We start from the raw sequence: 21,025 nt of genomic DNA on the forward strand, positions 1-21,025 counted from the left end.
ATAGTACTAATGGAAAACATGTATTTTGAAGACATTTCAGCCCACTTTGCTGAGTGCCTCGGAGAAATGTTTTTATCACAGCCTGTCACTTCATTATATTTAGATATATGCTATTGGTTTATTTTCCTCCTGGGTAAGCCTTTGCCTTTACTCCCTCATTGGGCTTCCCAATAAAGCAAGAACTGTGTTTTCTATTTCTTTGAATTACCTGAAGTAACTCGCTCCTAGATACTTAGTAGGTACTCATTAAATACTAATGAAGAGGAGGTAGATGAAGTTGGGAAAATATAATCTTCATCCAGATTAACTTTCCAGAAACACATTCATTGCCCAAAGCAAGCATTTGTGCCTTGGTCCTTAAGTATCAGGCTTGCTCATTTTGTACCTCTGTTCCTGGCCTGTCTTGTTCAGTTAGCATTTATACACGCTTTTGTGTACTTCAAATCAACATTTCTTATAGGAGCTTCTGACTATATCCATCTCTTTTTGTTGTTGACCTCACAGATTGCAAGGCCCTTGTTAGCTTATAATCCCTTTATTTTTTTTATGCCTACAGCACCTGGTCTTCCTAGTACTAACCCATCCAAGTACTAACCAGGCCCGACCCTGCTTAGCTTCTGAGATCAGACGGGCTCGGGCTTGTTCAGGGTGGCATGGCCATAGAGTCATCTACTCTTTTACTGAGATGTCACTTACTAGGCGTTCTTAGTTTGTTGAAATAAAACAGTAATGAGTTGTCTGATCAAGTGAATTACTGGCATTTATTTCCATTCTTTTGGATGATAACTAGGACAACTGATATAATTTGCTACTTAACAAGTGACTTGTTTTTAGCCCCACTGCAGGCCCAGACTTAAGACTGTTGGCTGTTGATGAGGAGTAAATAGTGTATGTGGGTCAGCAGGTCTGAAGAGATTTTATTCTAAAGATAGGTTGAGTTTATATTAATGTTTAATCTTTTAAAACATGTCTTATAAAGTTAATTGTGTCCACCATATTCTTTGGATACTCCTAGTGATCTCTGTTCAAAATGCAATGAATTCTTGACCCCAAATAGAACTGTGTGTTCGCATTTTGAGATTTAAGAAGGAGAATTAAAGAAACTGACTTCATGGCAATCTAAATCGAACTTATTGTAATAATGGCTGGGTTGTCTGCCCATTTTCATGCAAGATCTGTACCTAGCAAACAGAAAAAATGAATTAGATTTAGAAGTGGATGAACCGAGTTCTGTGTCTCAAAAATTATTTTGTATAATTTCTTAAGTGAGGTAGACAGCACTCTGTTGCAGTGACTTCAAACAGAATGCTTTCCACAGTTAAGGCCCTCAGATGGTACAGGCCAATGAGATTCTGAAGAGAATGAGGGTATTTTTTTGTTAACACAGGTGAGGGTAGGTTTAAAGGAAACACCAAGGAAAAGGGACACTCTCAAGGACTAGCAATAGCATGAAGCCATTACCAACATCAGGACAGAAGGGGACCTGGGGGGGAAAAAATGCTCAGTGAGAGCTGGAATTGATGAGAGACTCAGAAGCTGCTGTCCCTAAGGGACTCTGCTGCTGCTCCACCTCCTGCCTGTCTCCAGTGGACCCAAGCACAGGGCTGGGTCGGTAGGGGTTAGCCCCTCAGCCCACACACTCCAGAGGCACTGAACAAGAGGGAACAGGCAAAAGGTTTAATGAAACACTTTTGAGAGCCTGGAGGGATAGGTCAGTCCATAATTCATTTTAAGCAGAATTATCCTCATACTCTTCTTTATTCTTAATAGTAAGGCTTTTCTGCAAATAATGTTATTTATCCACCATTAAGGATTATTTTTTCAGGAATCCAGATTTGTGCAGATGTCATCCATTCTCACACAATTACAGTCAAGTTTGAGGCTTTTAAAAGAATTGAACACTTCTGAAATTTCCTCAGAAATAAGGAAACCATTTCAAATAATCCAACTGGCAAAGAAGTCCGCTATCCATTTAAGAATGTGTAATTTGCCAGTTAAAGAACAAGAAACCTTATCCACCAGTTTAGCTTACATAATCCAATAGTACCCATAGAAATAGACCCAGAAAGCTTTGTATTTACAATGAACTATCTTGAAAACCTAGCTTCATACAATCCAAGGCATTTGGCAGAAAAGGAAACCAAGTATTTGTACACACCTGCTCTTCTGTCCAGCTGGTCAATCTTCAAAAAAAAAAAATCCTAAAGTAAAAAGTCAGAGGTGGGAGTGATGGCATAGCACAAGTCAGGAATGTGAACATATGTAAAAATGACCCCCATGCCACACCAAAAACAGTAATCCTGGATAAAATATAATGGATAATATTTTTAAGTACACAGCAGAACTCAAAAGCAAGAAGGGGAAATGCTACAGATATAATAAACGAGGAGAAACCTGGAGGGACACAAACCCACAATTTAAAGTAATCAGGTGCCAAAACTGAAGGGCTCCAAGGAGGCCAGATGTCATGACTGAGACTGGGAGTGGATGGATGGGAAATGAGGTCTCTGGCCCATACATGGGACACCTGAGTCCCCTGTTTAAAAAGGCTTTTGATTTGGGAAATGGGGACTAGGACAATCCTAGCCAATAGATAGGAGACAGAACAAGGAAGTTGTCTGGCGATCCTTTAGAAAACAGAACCCCAAATGGGCTCCAAAGGCAAATACACACTCTGAATCCACACTACTATTACCGTCAGGAATGCTGAGCCAAGAAAACAAAGTTTAGAAAATGAAATAAAAAGTGCCCCTTGCAAAGAAAAACACAAAACTGCCTTATAGTTATTTGGTACCCCTTGATATATGGGATTCATATGCTAATAGCTCTCCACAAAGATGAGCTCACCATTAAATTATAAAAGAAATTGAGTGGTAGAATGAGAAAATTTAATTTCTAATAGTCCCAAGAGAGACTACAAAATGTGAAGGAGAAGCGGTATTCAAAGAGTTTATGGCAAAATATTTCCAAAATTAAAAAGATCTTACAGCTCAGATTGAAGGAACACTCAGAGGCCCAAGCAGGCTAAATGCAAAGTCTCAGACATATCAAAGTGAAATGGCAAGACAACAAAGACTAAGAGAAAAATCTTTAAAATTACCTAAGAAAAAGATTGGCTATAAAATGACAGCTTGCAAATACATCAATAGTGAAAAAAATGCCATAGCATGAAGTACTGAGGGAAAACATATACCTGATAATCTTACCAGATAAACTTTCATTTACACATGATGGCAAAATAATTCCAGGTTTTAAAAATTAAAAATTTACTGCTTGAGGAGCCTCTCTAAAAAGAACTATCAAATAAGTTATGGCAATAGGAAATGGAACTAATCCCTGAAGGCAGATGAAGCATAAGTTAATAAATCTAAATACATATTTGAATGTAAAATTACATAAATTTGTAGCAGACTTAAAGGGTTGGCTATGGAGGGGCAAAATAAGGCTGAACTAACGATATACTAGCCAAAAAGTAAGATGGTTAAGGCAGAAATAGGGGAAGAATTGAAAGTTCTTATTTAAGGAAGGGCATTAAAATATTGACTACTAAAAGAGGGATGTAAAAATTGCAAGAGGGTTTTACCTGGCTTGGGGACCCTGTTATCCCTCCAAGATAAAACAAAGCCCCAAGCAACCACTTCAGTCTTTTAAATGAATGACATACCTTTTGTTTTTCTACAGAGACATCTAAATGGGACAGGCACATCTTTCTCTCTGGAGGACTTATTTCAGTTGCTTTCATCACAGCCTGAAAATTCACTAGAGGTATCTGGAACTTTGGCTTTTATTCCTGCAGGAAAATACCTGCACTGACCTTTCTGAATAAATATAACCTTTTTACATAGATTACAGTTTAAATACTTATGTAATAGCTATCACATATTAGTAAACAGACTTAGTATTACTTTTTATAGGAATACTTCAAATTTGGAGAATTAGCCAAATGTGTACACTCTTCCTCTATTTAATAAACACAGAGGGATAATCAAATTTAATTCATATTGAATCAAATGGCAGTAAACATGAACTAGGGCATAGCATTTTTGGCAGCATTTGTGTCTTGTCTTCATTATACTATTTGGCTTGATTTACTTAAAAAGATCTCACACACACACACATACACTACTTCACTACAGCTGTTATTATCCATGATCCTCCACAATATGGATTTGGATTGTCAACAGCTAGAGTGAGTTGCATCTTATAAAGTAGTAAAATATAGTTAACGGTAGAATGATCTAATAACAAGACCAGCCTTTTTTAGTAATATAATCAAGTTTCCTAAATTGCCGTGTTGGAAAATTTACCCCAAGAGCACATTCTGATTTGGCTTCCTTCCACCACCACGTTGCGTTGCTTGTATTTATTAGGGAAAGCTATTCATAGCCAAAGGCGTATCCCTGTTTCTGGAGGACTTGACAAAAGTGAGGAAAGAAAAGGTACTAGAATTGCTATTGAAACTGGGTTATGTGTATTAAAATGTTTTCCCTTTCTTTCTCAGGGCATCTCACTGGGAGATATTCCTCCTCTTCCGGGAAGTATAAATGAGGGCATGAATTCTTCAGCACATTATAACGTAAATTTTAGCCAGGCTATAAGTCATGATGTGAATCTCCATGAGGCCATATTGTTGTGTCCTGACAATACACTTAGAAGAGATCCAGTAGCAAGGACTTCACAGCCACAGGAACCATTTCTGCAGTTTAATTCTCATACCAATCCTGAACAGACCCTTCCTGGAACTAATCTGACAGGATTTCTTCCAGTTGTTGACCATCAGATGAGGAATCTAACAAGCCAAGACCTTCTATATGGCCTTGATATAAACATATTTGATGAGATAAACTTAATGTCTTTGGCCACTGAAGGTTTTGATCCAATGGAACTTTCTCACCTTTTTGAAGAATCAGATTCTGATTCTGGGCTTTCCTTAAATTCAAGCCAGAATAGCACTTCTGTCACCAAGTCTAATTCCTCTGTGTGTGAAGGTGCTATTGGTTCTAGCAATGACCTTGAATCTCTTTCCCATCATGCCTTAGAAGGGGCTGTAGGAGGCTACTACCCAGAGCCCAGTAAGCTTTGTCATGTGGATCACAGGAGTGACTCTGGTTTTCATGGAGACCTTGCATTTCAACATATACTCCATAACCACACTTACCACTTACAGCCAGGTGCACTAGAATCCACTTCTGAATCTTTTTCATGGCCTGGGAAGTCACAGAAAATAAGGAGTAGGTGCTTCAATGAGACAGACAGAAACTTAAGCCGTGATGAACGCCGTGCTAAAGCTCTGCACATCCCTTTTACTGTAGATGAAATTGTCCGCATGCCTGTTGATTCTTTCAATAGCATGCTAAGCAAGTACTACCTGACAGACTTACAAGTGTCACTCATCCGTGATATTAGACGAAGAGGAAAGAATAAAGTTGCTGCTCAGAACTGTCGTAAGCGCAAACTAGACATAATTTTAAACCTAGAAGATGATGTATGTAACTTAAAAGCAAAGAAAGAAACCCTCAAGAGAGAGCGAGTCCAGTGTAACAAAGCTATTAACATAATGAAACAGAAACTGCATTACCTTTATCATGACATTTTTAGTAGATTGAGAGATGAAGAAGGTAGGCCAGTCAACCCAAACCAATATGCTGTTCAATGCAACCATGACGGAAGTGTTTTGATTATACCCAAGGAACTGGTGACCTCAGGCCACAAAAAGGAAAACCAAAAAGGAAAAAGGGAGAGAAGAAATTGAAGATGGGGCCCATTAATATGTATATAGTCACGTTCAGATGGATCACAGACCAATGAAACTGTTTCACCGTTAGCTCCTAAGTATTATATGTACCTTTTAAGTACTACTACTTGAATCACTGTTAAGTCAAGGCTATATTTTGAAGCTTATATGAACAGAAGTTTTAGACTTCAAGATCAGACTTGTGGAAAATCTGGGGAAAGCCACTTTTTATTAAATCCTGCATTATATGCACAAGTCATAAATATGTATAAAGACTAGGATGACATGAAAAACTTGGTCTAACTATCCACTGTGGTTGCCATTTTTTTTTTATAAGATGGTTACTTCAAGAGCAAATGACGGATGTAATTATGTTAAAATGTGTATTTCAATCTAAAGTAGCCTTAATCTCATTTAGTTTGTTAGCACTGAGTATACATATAGTGAATTTTTAAAAGCTATTTTAATTTTTATGAATACTTAAGTTATAGCTTCTGTGAAAATAAATTTTATATTTGAACTTATAAGTTAAAATAATCTACCTTGGATATTTTCCCTCCAAAATACCATTCAGGAATACAGCTGATAGCATGTTCGATCAAACCGAATTGGAGTCAACACAGTATGTTAGACTGGTAAGGAAAACCCCCCTTTGGATTCAACTTAATACTATATGAAATACACTAAATGGCCGAGCTCTAAACTAAGGTGCCAAAAACAAAAGAATGAAGCTTTAAAATATTAAGAGTGTATTAGGCTTTAATGGCTGAGAACAAAGACCTATAATCACAGGTTTTGGAGAAGAGCTACCTGTGCACAGGGAAATAGAACTCATGGCCACATAAAGCCAGCCTGTAAGGATGGCCTCACATCCGTAACTCTCGTCTCACCAAAAACCCTCATGCAGCTTAATGTGAAAACATTACAAGCCGTACAAGAACACAAACCAACAGTAATTTCACTAGATAAGCATAGACTCTATAACCAAAGGACCGGAAATCCTGAAATCATATGAAACTGTATGGTAAGAAACAAGTGGATTTGAAAATGAACTTTAAAAATCCTGGAAATGGCACTGAGATGAAAATGAGTTAACATGAATAATTTCAAATTGAGTGTTATTTCTTCCCTAAGAATTATTTGCTTAACAATGTAGAAATCACAAGTCAAAGTATCTTGGGTTACCGAAATGCAGCATTTTGAGTGGATTTTTATAATAAACCTTTTCCTCCATTTTAAATTGGGCCCTGGCATTTCTTTCAAGCTACAAATTTTGCCACCAAGTGCTTCTAGATACACTCTGACCGGTTTTGTGCAATGATCATTTACATCTGTTGAATATCTTAACTTTTGGTAGATTACAACTCTGAGGCACCTTACCACAAATTACTTCAAGTGTACAACATAAAGTATCGATTTACTTGTAGGATTCAAAACTGCTAGTAGCCTTGCTCAATTATTGACTGCCTACTTGTCAGCTCCACAAACCCTTGAAAATAAAGACCGCAATGAAATGCAATCATCAAACTGACAAGGGGAAAGAAGTACCTGGAGAGCTGGGACTGAAGTTCACAAATGAACAGTTTAGGCCTGGAAGGTGTTTGGTGCACCGTAACCAAAGACCAATGAGTCAAACCTATAGTTTCCTAACAAAAATGAAACTGGATTCAGAATGGGTCAAATTTAAGCTGCCTACTCTGTCACTGATAATTCAATCTTAGCGATGGAAATCTCAAGGTTTGAGTCTGGACTCTTAAGAAACATACACAAAGGCTGACTAAACTGTTTTACTAGCTCAGTCTTAACATGCAGGTTATCCTGGAATCTAGGTAAGAAATCTGGTCTGTTCATCTGCAGGTTTTAGTAATTTTCAGAGGCCAAGCTCTGATTGAAGCTGTATATATTTTACCATTTGCTGAACCAAGCTTTTCATTTATCTGGCCCATTCCTTAATAGTTAAACCAGACTTCAATTAATCTGAACATAGAACCTACAGCCATGCCACCCTGAACAAGCCCGATCCCATCTGATCCCGGAAGCTAAGCAGGTCTGGGCCTGGTCAGCACTTGGATGGGAGACCACCTAAGACCACGTGCTGTAGGTGTAAAGGGACTGTAAACTGACAAGGTCCTTGCAATCTGAGAGGTCAACCAAGGGTTGCCTCGCCAAAAAAACCCCTATAAACATGAATAAGCAATTAAGATGAGCTGAGAAATCAGCACATGGTTTATGGGAAAAGTAACCACATAACGAAATGTATTCCCAAGTATTTGGAACAAAGTCTAAAAACAAAGGGACCATTAAAAACTAGACCATTAAGATTCGTTTGCTCTTACACAGCTATTTGCAGTTAGTCCTTGGCCTCCCTGAGGCACCTTTTCCTCTTCTGAATTTCCCAGTGGACTGGCCCAAACCTAAAATTCCATTTATAATTTTTCTCAACATGACTATTAACTTCCTGTTAACTATAGGAAATTATTCCTTAACTTACTCCAATGTAAAATGTGTTGAAAAAGATATGGCCCAGGATCTCTGACAGGCTAAACATGTGGTTCTTTCAAAGCCAAATCCAGTTCAGCACCGACCTATAGTAGCCCGATTTCCGGATTGAAGCAAACCTTCCCAACAAAAAATGTCAGCCTGTGTTCATGGTAGCAGATATACCCATCTTTATATGGCTGAATCATCCTTTTGCTTTCTTGGTTAATCCACTTACCACACCAGTTTAACTATTTAGCAAAAAGCTATTAAACACAAGTACTAAATAGTGGTGACAGTATTTTATGAGGTTTATCAACTATCTGGCAACATTAAATTAGGAATGTCATTTTTTTTAGGTATTCCGAGATTAGTGTTTATCTTCCGAAGTCATTGCCCATTTTTGAACCAAGTGAGGCACGGTTAAAGTCTCCCTAATTACTAAAATTAGCTCGATAATTGAAACATTTAGTACAAAATTGTTAGGATCACCTTTACAGGCCAACCTAACGTATTTACACCACACTGGGTTACTGAAAACCTTACATGGCAATAAATCAAGTTTTCGTAAGAAAAAATGTGAGAACCAGCCCCCAACGATGCTTGCCTCTTGGTCATCATACAACATCACCCCATATAGTGTGACTTCCAAACAAGCCATATTTGGGGGCTTCTTGGATAGATCACCTATAGGGTATGGAAATAGCCAAAATGAACTTGCCAACCCTGTCAGCTACCATTTTGGATGTAAATTTTCCAGTCGTGGTCAAGTTACCTGCCATCTATCCTGAGCTTCAGCCAGAATTACACAGCTAAACTGCTTTAAACTTGAACCACAAATACTGAGGGCGCAAATTTACTGTTGGTCTAAAACTGCTGATAATGTGTTACACAGCAATAAGGGTAAAGCTTGAGATGAAAACATAAGAAGCGTCCTGTATTCAAAGTTATTCCTTTTATAACAGTGTAGGGTCATACAAAAAGTACCTTAAACCTCAAGATGAAAATCAACAGCAATACACAGGTAATATGTTTCACCATTACCAGATGAAAATTTTCCCTACTTGGGCTGTGTAAGAATGACATACTTTCAGATTTTACCATGTTGATTTACCTTGTTCAAAGTTAATTTTATTTGTAGAGCTAGGTACTTTTTGAAGCCAGTAGTCTCACATGCGTTAGATGGATACAGCTATTAGCTCATCTTCTGTTAGCCATTAGTTTGACTTACCTGTGACATACCTCATATCAAAACCAAAAGAAATTGTAGGTAAAACAAATCAACCTTTACTATATCATGTTGTTCATGTTTTCATTATTTCAGGTAAATGGCCAAGTAAGTCACCGTTAAATTTTATCCATCATACTTAACCCTTTAAAAAGCCAGACACGCAGTGTATAATACAAGAGAATTGACCACTGAGAAACTAGAATGACAGGTTATCTCGTGCGTTTGCATACCCACTTAATTTGGACCACTTAGCTGGTTACAATCCATTAATGTTTAAACACGCCACCAGCAATATTCAACATAGAATGTAAAGCCAGAAAACTATAGCAGTATTCAAACGCTGAATATACAGTGTATAAAGAATGGCATTTTTTATTAGGGACTGCCAATAATGTCCACAATGCTTTTCTCATCTCTCAAAATTGGAAAATGGCAATATGCACAGCTTTGTGAAACTGCTTTATATATCTAGGGGATGGCAATCCTTTAGACAACTGAATGTTTGTAGTACAAGATTCACACATTTTATGTGTAAACATTACACCAAGTATTTGGATACAAAAGTATTTATTTTATAAACTTAGTATTTAAAATAGAATTTTGATCTGTCTACTCACAAAACCTAATTTAAAACATGATACATTTATCTGATGATGTAACTTTCACAAACAATACTTGTAATTGTTTTATATCAAGAACCTGTACTAAATGACTTTTTTTTTTATCAGAAAACGTTTCCCTTTAATCTTAAAGAGTGCTTTTTAAATGAAGGCACCAAGAACTATTTTCAGATGGTACAGAATTTCTTATTTCTTGAAGACTCTGTGGTTGACCACTTCTTCATTAGTTACCTGCAGCAAGACACCTTCCTGCCAAAGGAAAAAAAAAGTATCTGAAGAAGTTTATCATGTTTGTCCAAAAATCCTAAATAACTTCAGTGGTGGTCTTAGGATCAAAGAAGACTCACTGGTGTATACAGTAGAATATGCCCTGATTATCACATTCCTGAAAAGGCAATAAAGCCCGGCAATCAAACTGATGATATTAAGAAATGAATTTCAGCAGCCAACCTAAATCTCTCCTATAAGGTAGGGAACTGGGAAGGAATTACCACATGTATACCCATGTATTTAATACTGAATATATATACATAAGAGAATTCATAATGTAGACTGACACTTTATTCGGAAGTATAAGCCTGTCTGAAAATATATTCAACCATTTTTCCCTACCTTCTCCTTAGCCTGATCCTGATAATCATGTAAAGCTAAAACCATATCAAAGAACAAAATGTCGTTATTAATAAAACCCCCAGTTCACTTCAAAATGCTTGAACCAAGAAATGTGAATACACAAGAGTGTAACGATGGGAAATTTCATGATTTATTGAACTTGCAGCCTAACTTTTACCTACCATTTTACTACCAACACCACTGAAGGAACCAAGAAAAGCTTTATTAATGATCACTTGGCTTGCCTCAGCTGTTGAAATGAAGCACTTTACAGTCTTTATGGCAGCAGAATATACTTGTCCACGGTTCATATCAATGCTAAAATTCCAGCAGGGAAAAAAATGATATGTTAAGCACCTGAATCTTCATAGAGGGGGAGGGGGTGGGAAAGAAGGAAAAAGGGAAAAAACAACCAAAATAATTTAAATGACAGATTGGAAAACAAGGGTGTATAAAATTATTCTCTTGAGTTTATAAATTGTTAAACTCAATTTTACAGCTATGTTAAACTACATAAGAACCACTATACTGGAAGACCATTGAAGAGTATTAGTTTTATCTTTTGGGGAGGAAAATTAAGAAAGAAAAAGTAAATGAGATCTTACCTAAAGAAGTTTAACTGAAGCTTAGAACTATTTTGCTCTACACCCTCAGCTTTCGTTGGCATCCTTATAAACTACTGTAGTTAAAGCTTTGTAGAAACAGCACAGTTTTTTAAGACTGGCTGAACTTAGTAGCCGTCAAGTTTTCTTGTACTAGACCTGTATCCCTGAAGAGTACCTCGCTGGGGTTATTTCCTTTCCTTGCATTGAAGAAGCAGCATCTAAAAGATCTAAAAAGGTGTTTCTCCTTGCAGAGATATCCCTTAAGTTATCTAGATAATTTAATCCTGATGAATTGCAGACAACACACTTACATCTGACCAGCATTTATCTTACACAAATATAACAGCTTTGCAATGGACCTTAATTATACTACCCACTCCTTAACTTATTTAAAATAAAAAGTCTATAATTACACAATTTCCTTTAGAATTATTTTATTAAATCATAAATGTACAACAGCTTCTTAACTCTACACACGCACTTAAATTTTTAAAGGAAAACGTTATGTCTTATTACACCATGATCCTGGCTAATAGCTTTTCAAAACTTTGAGAAAAATCTTAAAAAAGGTTTCACATGTCACCTGAAACTTACAAATTTAACATTATCAAAGAAGGAATGCTTCTACACTCTTACAAAGACCACTAGAAAGAAACAACAATTAAAAAGCTAAGAAACTGTCTCAAAGGCATTTTTTACAATCCTTCCTCCACAGTAAGGTAATGTTATTAAATAATCCAATCCATTCACAAAATGGCTCTCTGCATCTGCTCTGGTGTCTTCTGCCATATCACTGCATACTTATGCATGACTGAGATAAGAGTTTCCTTAACATTGTTATTTCGATAACCTGAAGCTGTTCTGTTACCTCTGGGCTCTCATCCTCTCCTATTTATACAGTGAAGCCTGTTTCAACAGAAGTAAAGAGTAAAAAAAAAATAGGTTATGAAATTATCCATCTAACCAGATTTTAAGGAAAGATAACATGATCCTAAAAAGCTTTTACTCCTGGCCGCTAGGTCTCCCCAAGGTAATAATAATGTAAACTTAAAAGTACTTACCCATGGCAAATAGGAAGAAGCTTAATATCGGCTTCTCCCTCCATAACCCCCACTTCCTCCACTTCCTCCAGGACCATAGTTTCCTAAAATGTAAAAAGACAAAGCAAACTTACTTTGATTTCTCATGATTAGCCTAATGCTATAGCTGATCATACTGTATACCCATATACTCTTTAAGATCCTACCCACTATTCCTAATTACCCTAATTAACTTGGGAAATAAACTATCCAGATTCATAGATAATTTTTTTTTAAATTTGAAAACATTTTCCTAATGCCATTCTTTTAAAGGGTTTTGGGGAATCAGAGTTAAGGAATTAAAAACAGTAACTGGAAGCATAAGAAATCTATTTAGTCCTAGTAAAAACTTTCTCAATAAAAAATAGTTTGAACGAAGATTATTTAACTAAATTAACTTTCAAAGGCAACTCAAGTTTATACACCACTTTGCAATGCGCTCAGCAACTGACTCTTAAATAGCCGGAAAAAAAGACCTCCCCATGTGAAATACCTAAACTGCTTTCCCAACTCCTGTTTTACACCACGCTATCCCACCATCCATCACACCAAGCACTCAAAAGCTGAATTATAATTGAAATATTTTGACAAAAACTTTTTCAGTAACCCTATATATGATGGAAATATTATCAAACAACCAGCACGTTCTCTTCCATTTCAAATTGACTAATCCTTTTCTCTTTCAATTACACAAAATTGAGAAATCTAACCAATTACCTCCACCATATGGTCCTCCCATGTTCCTGCTACCACCAAAATTTCCACTCTTCATTGGCCCATAGTTAGAAGGTTGCTGGTTGTAATTTCCAAAATCATTATAATTTCCACTTCCATAATTTCCTGTAAAAAAAAATTGAAATATGCGTTTTGCATAACAAACCTCAGAATAATCAAACATTAAACCAGAGATACATGCTAAATATTTAGGACAAATTTCCCACAAAAACAAATGAGAATAAATGCAAAACGCCTATCTACAATTCTATGATTAAGGCAACTACTGACATTGAAATGAAAAAAATTTGTTAAAAGTCATTAATTCCACTCCAAATTCCCACATAAAGGTTGCAGGTGAATTTATTACCTCCTCCATAGTTGTCATAACCACCTCCGTAGCCCCCACCCTGGTTGCCATATCCAGGTCCTCCACCACCATATCCTCCTCTTCCTCCTCCATAACCAGGGCTACCTCCAAAATTGCCACCTATTATAAAATAAGCCTTTAAGTAATTACTTAATATTTTCAATGCCATTTGAACTGTCTTATTACACCCAATTCCAGCTTTCCAAAACACATTTTTTACAAGTAAAATATTTGTTCTATGAAATCTCTAATAGCCTCAAGGGCAGAACAGAATATCCCTCAAACATTTAGGGGTGGGGAATACCTACCCACAACCAACTGGTAAAACCTTTATAGAAATACCCATAATGTCACAGCTCTACTCTAAAACTTAAGATATTAAGAGTTCCCTTGATGGCATCCTGAAAATACTATTTATGTTTTGTTAAGAGTGTGAGGGCGAATAAGGTATAAGATAATGCAACAAAGTAGAACCACCATATCCTCCTTACTGGTCCAGAAGATTAAAATTCCCAGCTCCTGTTTCCCTGTAAATTATGTCTCTTAAATAATATACTTACTACCCTTCTCCTGAGTAGAAATGGGGAGGGGGAGACCTGAAATTAACAAACTTACAGATAATTCAAAAACTTATATTGGTAGTTAATCTCACATTATAAGAACTAATCTTTCTCATAAAACAAAATAAATATTCGAATTTCAGAGCAAAACTGGGAAGTGAGATGTACAAGTACCTTAGTTATGCTTAATGAGTGGCAAAATTAGGTCTATTGCTAGCTCAGTTTTAAATGTCTGACAATTATCAGCAGACATCAACCTTTTCTTTATTCTAATAAAACACATACCTAAATATACCACTAGGTATATATAACAGTGGCTCTCTCAACCTTAGCTAAATCCAGAAAAGCACCCTTGCGTATTTTGAGAAAGTTCCTTTGGTGACTCTTGGGAAGTTATTCTGGGAAACACATCCATCTTGTTAAAGACTAAGACAACACAATTGTTCTTACATATATGCCCCTTACATATTGACCATAGTCATATCCAGTGTTCCAAACTTTTCCAGGAAGATACAATAAAATTTTAACATATTTATGTCCAATTCTTAGGATTGAAAAAGAGGATACTACAATGGCATCTTTAAATTCTCATTTAAAATCCAACCAAAGATTTTACGAACTATACTGAACACCTACAAATATTCTCCTTCCTAAGCTATATAAAAGCTGTGAATGATAAAAACCAAGTAACTATATTATCACCACCTTAGCTCTTTACAAAGAGTAAAATGTAAAATGCTAAGAAAAAATTCACGTAAACGTTAAATTGGACAAACATACAAATGATTAAATCTTTTAAGTCATGTAAACCAACTGTAGAAACTGACCTCCAGGTCCTCCTCCATACCCATTATAGCCATCCCCAAATCCACGACCACTTCCATAGCCATCTGTTAGGAACAAGAAAAATAAGATTATGATTATACACTGTTCACCCTATTCCATTAATCTTCCTTTCCACCACATTCTCTATTAGTATCTATAGATGATTATTAGGCACCATCTCCCTTTATGCTGACACTGGTGTTACTTTATTCTCATAGATAAACACACACTAGTGTGTAATTAAATCTATTAACATAGCTGGCCTAACTTGGGGATTTAGACTTGGCAAGCCTCAATTTAAAAGACTGCATTTATCTGCACATATGAAACACATGAATAACGAATAGCGGCCCAAGTTCATCAGTTGGCACCTTATTACTTCAAATATCAACTGAAACTTAAAAAATTTAAGACTTAGACCTTTTAAAGTCATAAGTAAGGCATCTGGGTTCATTCATTATTCAGTACTTCACAGTTTAAGTGGTTGCAACCTGACTAACTTTTTGAAAAAGAGAAAACATAAAAGAATATCTCCAAGTGATTGTCCTTGCTTAATTATTGGTTGTTTTTAACTATTACCTCTTGCCTAACCAAATCAAAATAACCCATCAGAATATAACCTAAAGTCTTACGAATAACTTCTTAAAATTAGGTTGGAGTTCCTAATTCTAATTAAATATGAATCACAGCTTTTAATCAAAGAACATTCACAGTTCTAACATTCAGAACTTGAACTCTGAACTCACCAGATCCTCCTCTAAAGTTACTTCCTGGTCCTGGTCCAAAATTTCCACCGCCACCACGAGAATCTCCAAAACCGAAGTTGCCTAAAATAAATGCCCTGTTAATATAAAACACTTACACAAATAAATTTTAAGAATAAATAAAATGAAAGTTACCTCCTCTTCCACTTCTAGAACTTTGAACTTCCTGCATCTCTTGTCTAGACAAAGCCTTTCTTACTTCTGCATTGTGACCATTGATGGTATGGTATTTCTGCACTGTAATGAAAAAGTTCAGACTTCATTAAAGCAGTATTCTAAATTATAACTTACAAAGTTTACCTTTTAATAAAATTACAAGTGTAAACATACTTAAATGTTAATCTAAGAAAGAGCCACACACCCCGTGCTTAGACACTTACACACAATCTTATCCACAGGATCATGGTCATCAAAAGTAACAAATCCAAAGCCTCTTTTCTTTCCAGACTGCCTATCAGTAATAATCTCAATGGTATCAATTTTTCCATATTCCTCAAAGTAATCTTTAAAATGATGTTCCTCAGTATCTTCTTTAATCCCACCAACAAACAGCTTCTTCACAGTTACATGAGCCCCTGGCTTTCCAGATTCCTGTAGCAGTGGGAGGGAGAAAAGTTATCCCAACAGAAAAAACCACAAATGATCGAAAGCACACTATTTCTATATACCATAAATGGCTTCTATACAATAAAATACCAGGTGAAACAATAGCTTATAAGTAAGAACCCAGTCTTTCGAACAATAAATTAGTCTAGGAAAAACTACAGAAACCCACCATAGCTTTGTAAGGAAAAAACCTCACGTTAGAAAGAACTAAGTAAGTTCTTTCAAAAATTACACGCTAATCTTTGATGGAACAAAAAAAATTTTCGTTTATTATACAAAGTTATATTATGCTCACCTCTCTTGCAACAGCACGTTTTGGCTCAACCACTCTCCCATCAATCGAATGAGGTCTTGCAGCCATGGCAGCATCGACCTCAGCCATGGATGAAAAAGTTACAAAACCAAATCCTCTCGATCTTTTGCTTGCAGGATCTCTCATTACCTTTAAAATCAAAGGGGAAACTTTAGCATTTAATCTAATTACTTGCACTTTGAACTAAGAACATGAATAGCATTTACAATGAACATGAATTTTAAAGTGATTTTCTCCAGGAGTCACAAGGTTTTAAACAAAGACCATCACTTGAAAGAATATTATCTGTAGACATTTTTATATTTAACATACCACACAGTCTGTAAGTTTCCCCCATTGCTCGTAGTAGTTCCTCAAACTTTCTTCTGTGGTTTCAAAGCTCAAGCCACCAATAAAGAGTTTACGAAACTGTTCCTTTTCTCTCTGCAAAGGAAAACACCATTTCAATTTTTATTTACATTTTCTCTTTGTATGCAGGAAATTAAATTCTTAAATATAAGGTGACCTGCTGGCAGAGTACCTTTTTCCTCTCCAAAGGAACAGTTTCTAAAGTTTTCTGGAGGGAAGAAAAAAACTTACATCAAATTTAAACCATATGTTAAACTGTATATTAGTTGTGTTACACCAAAAAATTGCCTCAGATGAACTACACACGTTTCAAAGTCATCAATACTTGATTCTAAACCTACTTGACATTTCAAATAAATTTAATACTTCTTAATTTAAAAAGCTTTCTAAAGAGAAAGCAAATCTATTCCCTGGTCACTGAAGGTTTAAAGGATTATCAGAATTTGCATTCAATTCTATATCCTAGAACAGAAAAGTTAACTTTTAAATATCCAGTTTAAATACTTTTAATATATAAATTGCTGGTAAATTTTTACATTATAAATTACTTATAATCCTTAGTTTTACAGTCCAGTTTCTGAAAAGTGACAGATTTCTTTCCCTTCATTGCTCCCTCTGGTGGAGGTTCTAGTATATCGCAATCAACACCTAGGTAAGGAATGTTCTCCCCCCATATACCAAAACGCTACTCACAACGAGTAAAAATTCAGTCAACATATGTATCAATAGTCTTTAAATTTTGCCTCCATTCTGACCCAGACCGACTCATTTCTATGACCAACTAAAGCTTATCTAAATCTTTTAAAAAGTCTTAATGTTTTTTGTGGGCATTCTCGATTTTGATATTTAGGTCAACAATACATAAACTGATTGGGGGTAACAACCATGAAACCAGTAAAATACACTCACTGTAATCATCTCACTTTTCAAAAACCATAAAAAATGTTTAAATGACCACTGACTACATTTACATTTCACCAATTCGTTAAATAGAAAAAAATGCTCAAATGTATTGAACTTAATGGCCGTCCCGCAAAACTATACAGCATAAGTGTCTAATTTTACAAGGAAAAAGGAACAAGCCTGGGCCGAAATCTTTTAATCCCTAATAAACCAACGAGCAAATATGCTGCATTAATATGCTCACTACCAGTCCTGTATTTGGAGCTGTCAAGTTAAAGGATTGGTCATTATACTTGGTTTTCAGAAGACTAGGTTAAAAATTAAAAATATTCAGAAACAAAAATAGGTCTAAAGTCCAGAACCAACTGCTATAAATGTATAATACAAATTAAAAGATTAAGTGTAATTTTTGATACACACAAAATTTTATTCCCAGCAAATAGCATTACAGCTCTCAACCCATTCTAAGGTTTGTCCTCCCAATCACGATATGTTCGACCTTATAAAAGAGGTAAAAAGCAGTTCAGAGACTTTTTGCATGATTAACTGTTTTCAGGAATCTGAAAAAATTTAGGTTAACAAATTATCAAACTTGCTCCTGATAACAATCTAACAAAATGGTTATTACTTGGCATATTGGTATTGGGACTGCTTCTTCATGCTGTATAGTTGGTAAATAGTCTTTTAAAACCCAAATGAAAGATTTTAGAAAGTACAACTACAACAGTTTCTACCAAGTCACTAACAAAAGGCAAAAACTCATTACTTACCTCATCTCCAAACTTACCCGATGTCCACTATCGATTACAAAGTTATTTTATAAGCGTGCTTTAACGGTCAAAGAAAATACCCAGGTAGACCCCCTTCGCTTGAGCCCTTATTCTTATCAACGTAATGATCAACCATGATTATAGACATAAATGAGAACAGCAAGTCAAATACACTGAGGCCCACTCCAAAGCAATGTTGTATATAACAAAACACGCAGTGAAGGACAGCCGTTTCAAACAAGTCTAAGGATAAAGTTATTTTTATTTCACTTGCTTCAATTTCTACCCAATCATTCCGCGCGGCCTTTACCAGTAAAATTAAAATTTCCATTAAGATTACTTAAGATACGAAAAAAACTCTACAAAAAAAGAAACCTTCAAAAAAATAAAGAATTCTGAAACGAATACTCCCATAACCTCCTTCCCCACTGCCACCCACATGGTCATAACTAGTTTGATAGCTCCAAATTTTGATTTTTTATTTCTAAACTTTACTGCGAGACAACTGCCTTTTTAGTCACCGCAGACCCAGGTAAAAAAAACCGTTACACAAAAAAACAAGGGTTGGAAAATAAAATATTTTCTTTGTACTCTGGCTCGCCTTAAAACTGCCCCCAGACCCTAGAGGTCGCTTTACCGCCTCTAAAGCCAGGCGAACCAAGCATGTCGTCGTCCCTCCCCTCCCCCCCGCCCGCCCGCTCTTCGCTGTGGCTTCTGAACGCAATGGCGCCATTTCATCGAGGGGGAAGGAGAGCGCCGCTCATGAGGTGCGCAGGGCTTTTAAAGATCCAAGCTCATAAACCACTCGGAATCCTCCTCAAAACAGCATGAAATCAGCCCAAGAAGAAAAAAAGAAAGCTAACCACTTCTACTCTTTGATAGAGAAGTCAAACTAGCAGGTTTCAGTCAGTTAAAAGAAAAACGCGGCGAGGAAGGAGAGTAATGAAAATGGCGGCCGCCAAATCCGGTTCCCTGGAGAGGGGGAGGGGAAGCTCCGCAGCCTCGCTCCCGGGGACCCGAAGCCCGCCGAAACGCTCACACGCGGGGACGCGGGGGCCCCCAAACCAGCCGGCTTTAAAAAGAAAATAGGAATTCCCGCCTCCGCGCCCCACTTTCACTCAAGCGGGGCAGCAGCCGCCATGTGGAAGATCCCCATCCCCCACCCCCAGCAAAGGGAAATGGCGCCGGGAGGCTCAGGGTGGAGAAGCTGCTGTATGAACAGGCCTCCGCTGACGACCCGGGCCCTCTTCAAAAAATCCCCCGAGACCGACCGCTTCTAATTTCATTGGCCTAATTTCATTGCCGCTCTCCCACGAGGCGGGTGGCCGACTTCCACTGAGGCGCCAACGGCCTCGCCATGCCCTCTCCAATAACTCATTGATTTCAAACCCGTTACCTCCATCGCGGACTCAGTCGCTTCAGCCCGATTTCCCGCAGCCGAGCGAGATGAGAGAGATCTCCGCGGTCGAACACGAACCGGACTCGTCCTGGCGCTGTAGTGAGAACTGCCGCCGCTGGAGAAACAACACCGCTAGGAGAACCTCCGCACAGCAAGCCGGCGCTGCTGCTACTGCCGCTAGAGCCGCTGCTGCCGCTTTTCTAGAACCTTCCCCCCAACTAACGCGTCTTTACGTCAGGCCGTTGCGTAAACGCCCTAACCGCCGCCAATGGCGGGAACGCTCTACGCCCTCCCTACGCCAAGTACGTACTCCTCCCTCCCATATTGATAGGGTTAGTGCTTGACGTCACTTGCGTAAATAGCATCCGTGAATTGCGTAAGGCTCGAGTCCCGCGTATTCCCCTCTCTTGGAATTGAGTCCAGCCCCCGCCTTAGCGCAGGGCAGGTAAGAAACGGTCGCGCAGTTTGAAATTAATGCTGTGAGGTGGAGCTTAATCCACGGCTCAGAAGTCCAGCCCCCTCTGCTCAGGAGGTGGTCCCGGCAGTTTTGCCTTTGATAATCCCCCCGACCTCAAGTTCTCCTGCTATCAAAATCTGTGTACTTACCCCGAATTTTTCCCCCTCACCCCTTTCCCCCCCGCGCTGAACACAGTCTCGGCCCCTTCCGGGAACACCCGAAGCAATTTCTAGTCAAATTACACTTCACGCTCCGCCGACCTAACTCTGACCAACATCTTTCCCTCCGGCTCAGGAAAGGTTTCTGGAGAGAATGGGCCTAAAGAGGAACTCGTTCTTATTTCTCGATTCTTCCCCAGCTAAGTTTTACTTCACACACACCCCCCGCCCCCGCCAACGTTTGGAGGCACCCACCCCCAGAAGCGAGGAGGTGGGCGGAGCCCGATTTTGGCGCCAGCGCGGCTGCTGCAAAGCAGAAACGCCTCCAGCGGGAAGACTCTGGTCACCGTCCTCACCCCTCCTTCCCTCTCCCTCCCCTCCGGGGACCACCAGGCGCCACCCCGCGAACGGTGAGTGCTACTGTCGCCGCCCCCTCCCCCCGGGTCCAGACTCGGGCTCCCGGCGGGCACAGCGCGACC

General features: G+C 38.0%; 3 protein-coding genes, 1 long non-coding RNA gene and 2 pseudogenes across 7 annotated transcripts in view; 3 read left to right on the forward strand and 3 right to left on the reverse strand.

Moving 5' to 3' along the window:
- The window catches only part of NFE2L3 (nuclear factor, erythroid 2 like 3), a gene marked incomplete at its 5' end in the record, with an annotated part of 27,130 nt that extends 20,156 nt beyond the window's left edge, over positions 1-6,974 (forward strand). The window contains 2 exons of the mRNA XM_015589409.2: positions 3,682-3,765; positions 4,502-6,974. Of these exons, the coding sequence (XP_015444895.1) occupies positions 3,682-3,765; positions 4,502-5,752 (1,335 nt within the window). The remainder of the gene's footprint in view (positions 1-3,681; positions 3,766-4,501) is intronic.
- Positions 548-665, reverse strand: LOC112479921 (annotated as a pseudogene).
- A 748-nt stretch (positions 6,975-7,722) lies between the features above and the next one.
- On the forward strand, positions 7,723-7,838 carry LOC112479931 (annotated as a pseudogene).
- A 1,952-nt stretch (positions 7,839-9,790) lies between these two features.
- On the reverse strand, positions 9,791-11,420 carry LOC107195697. Its single transcript, XR_001516904.2, has 3 exons — positions 11,281-11,420; positions 10,858-10,993; positions 9,791-10,312 (listed from the first exon to the last, which is right to left on the reverse strand). It is a non-coding gene; the product is annotated as an uncharacterized LOC107195697 (long non-coding RNA).
- HNRNPA2B1 (heterogeneous nuclear ribonucleoprotein A2/B1) lies at positions 9,994-20,146 on the reverse strand. Of its 3 annotated transcripts, XM_006912007.3 has the most exons (12): positions 19,929-20,146; positions 17,032-17,067; positions 16,824-16,934; positions 16,494-16,640; positions 15,973-16,183; positions 15,728-15,829; positions 15,575-15,655; positions 14,831-14,893; positions 13,444-13,563; positions 13,077-13,199; positions 12,342-12,424; positions 9,994-12,186 (listed from the first exon to the last, which is right to left on the reverse strand). In XM_006912007.3, exons 1-11 carry the CDS (start codon positions 19,932-19,934, stop codon positions 12,363-12,365), a joined length of 1,062 nt encoding a protein of 353 aa, XP_006912069.1. In that variant the 5' UTR covers positions 19,935-20,146; the 3' UTR covers positions 9,994-12,186; positions 12,342-12,362. The 3 variants fall into 3 exon arrangements, with proteins under 3 accessions (XP_006912069.1, XP_006912071.1, XP_006912072.1); XM_006912009.3 differs by lacking the exon at positions 17,032-17,067; XM_006912010.3 differs by lacking the exon at positions 13,444-13,563 and having other exon boundaries at positions 11,698-12,186; positions 19,929-20,114.
- Positions 20,147-20,817: 671 nt separating this feature from the next.
- The window catches only part of CBX3 (chromobox 3), a 10,883-nt gene continuing 10,675 nt past the window's right edge, over positions 20,818-21,025 (forward strand). Inside the window, exon 1 of one of the 2 annotated variants that reach the window (XM_025046900.1) lies at positions 20,818-20,956. The gene's annotated coding sequence lies outside the window, so the exon portion shown is untranslated. The remainder of the gene's footprint in view (positions 20,957-21,025) is intronic. The other variant, XM_025046898.1, reaches the window with a different exon arrangement.

Source organism: Pteropus alecto, unplaced genomic scaffold (genome assembly GCF_000325575.1).
Source record: "Pteropus alecto unplaced genomic scaffold, ASM32557v1 scaffold21, whole genome shotgun sequence".
NCBI lineage: Eukaryota > Metazoa > Chordata > Mammalia > Chiroptera > Pteropodidae > Pteropus > Pteropus alecto.

Excerpts from the sequence above, each read along its gene's own strand:
- HNRNPA2B1 (XM_006912007.3), bottom strand. Across the intron at positions 16,184-16,493 it reads AACGTGCTGTTGCAAGAGAG|GAATCTGGAAAGCCAGGGGC; the intron begins GTGAGCATAATA and ends CCACTGCTACAG. Across the intron at positions 14,894-15,574 it reads TAACTTTAGAGGAGGATCTG|ATGGCTATGGAAGTGGTCGT; the intron begins GTGAGTTCAGAG and ends TGTTCCTAACAG.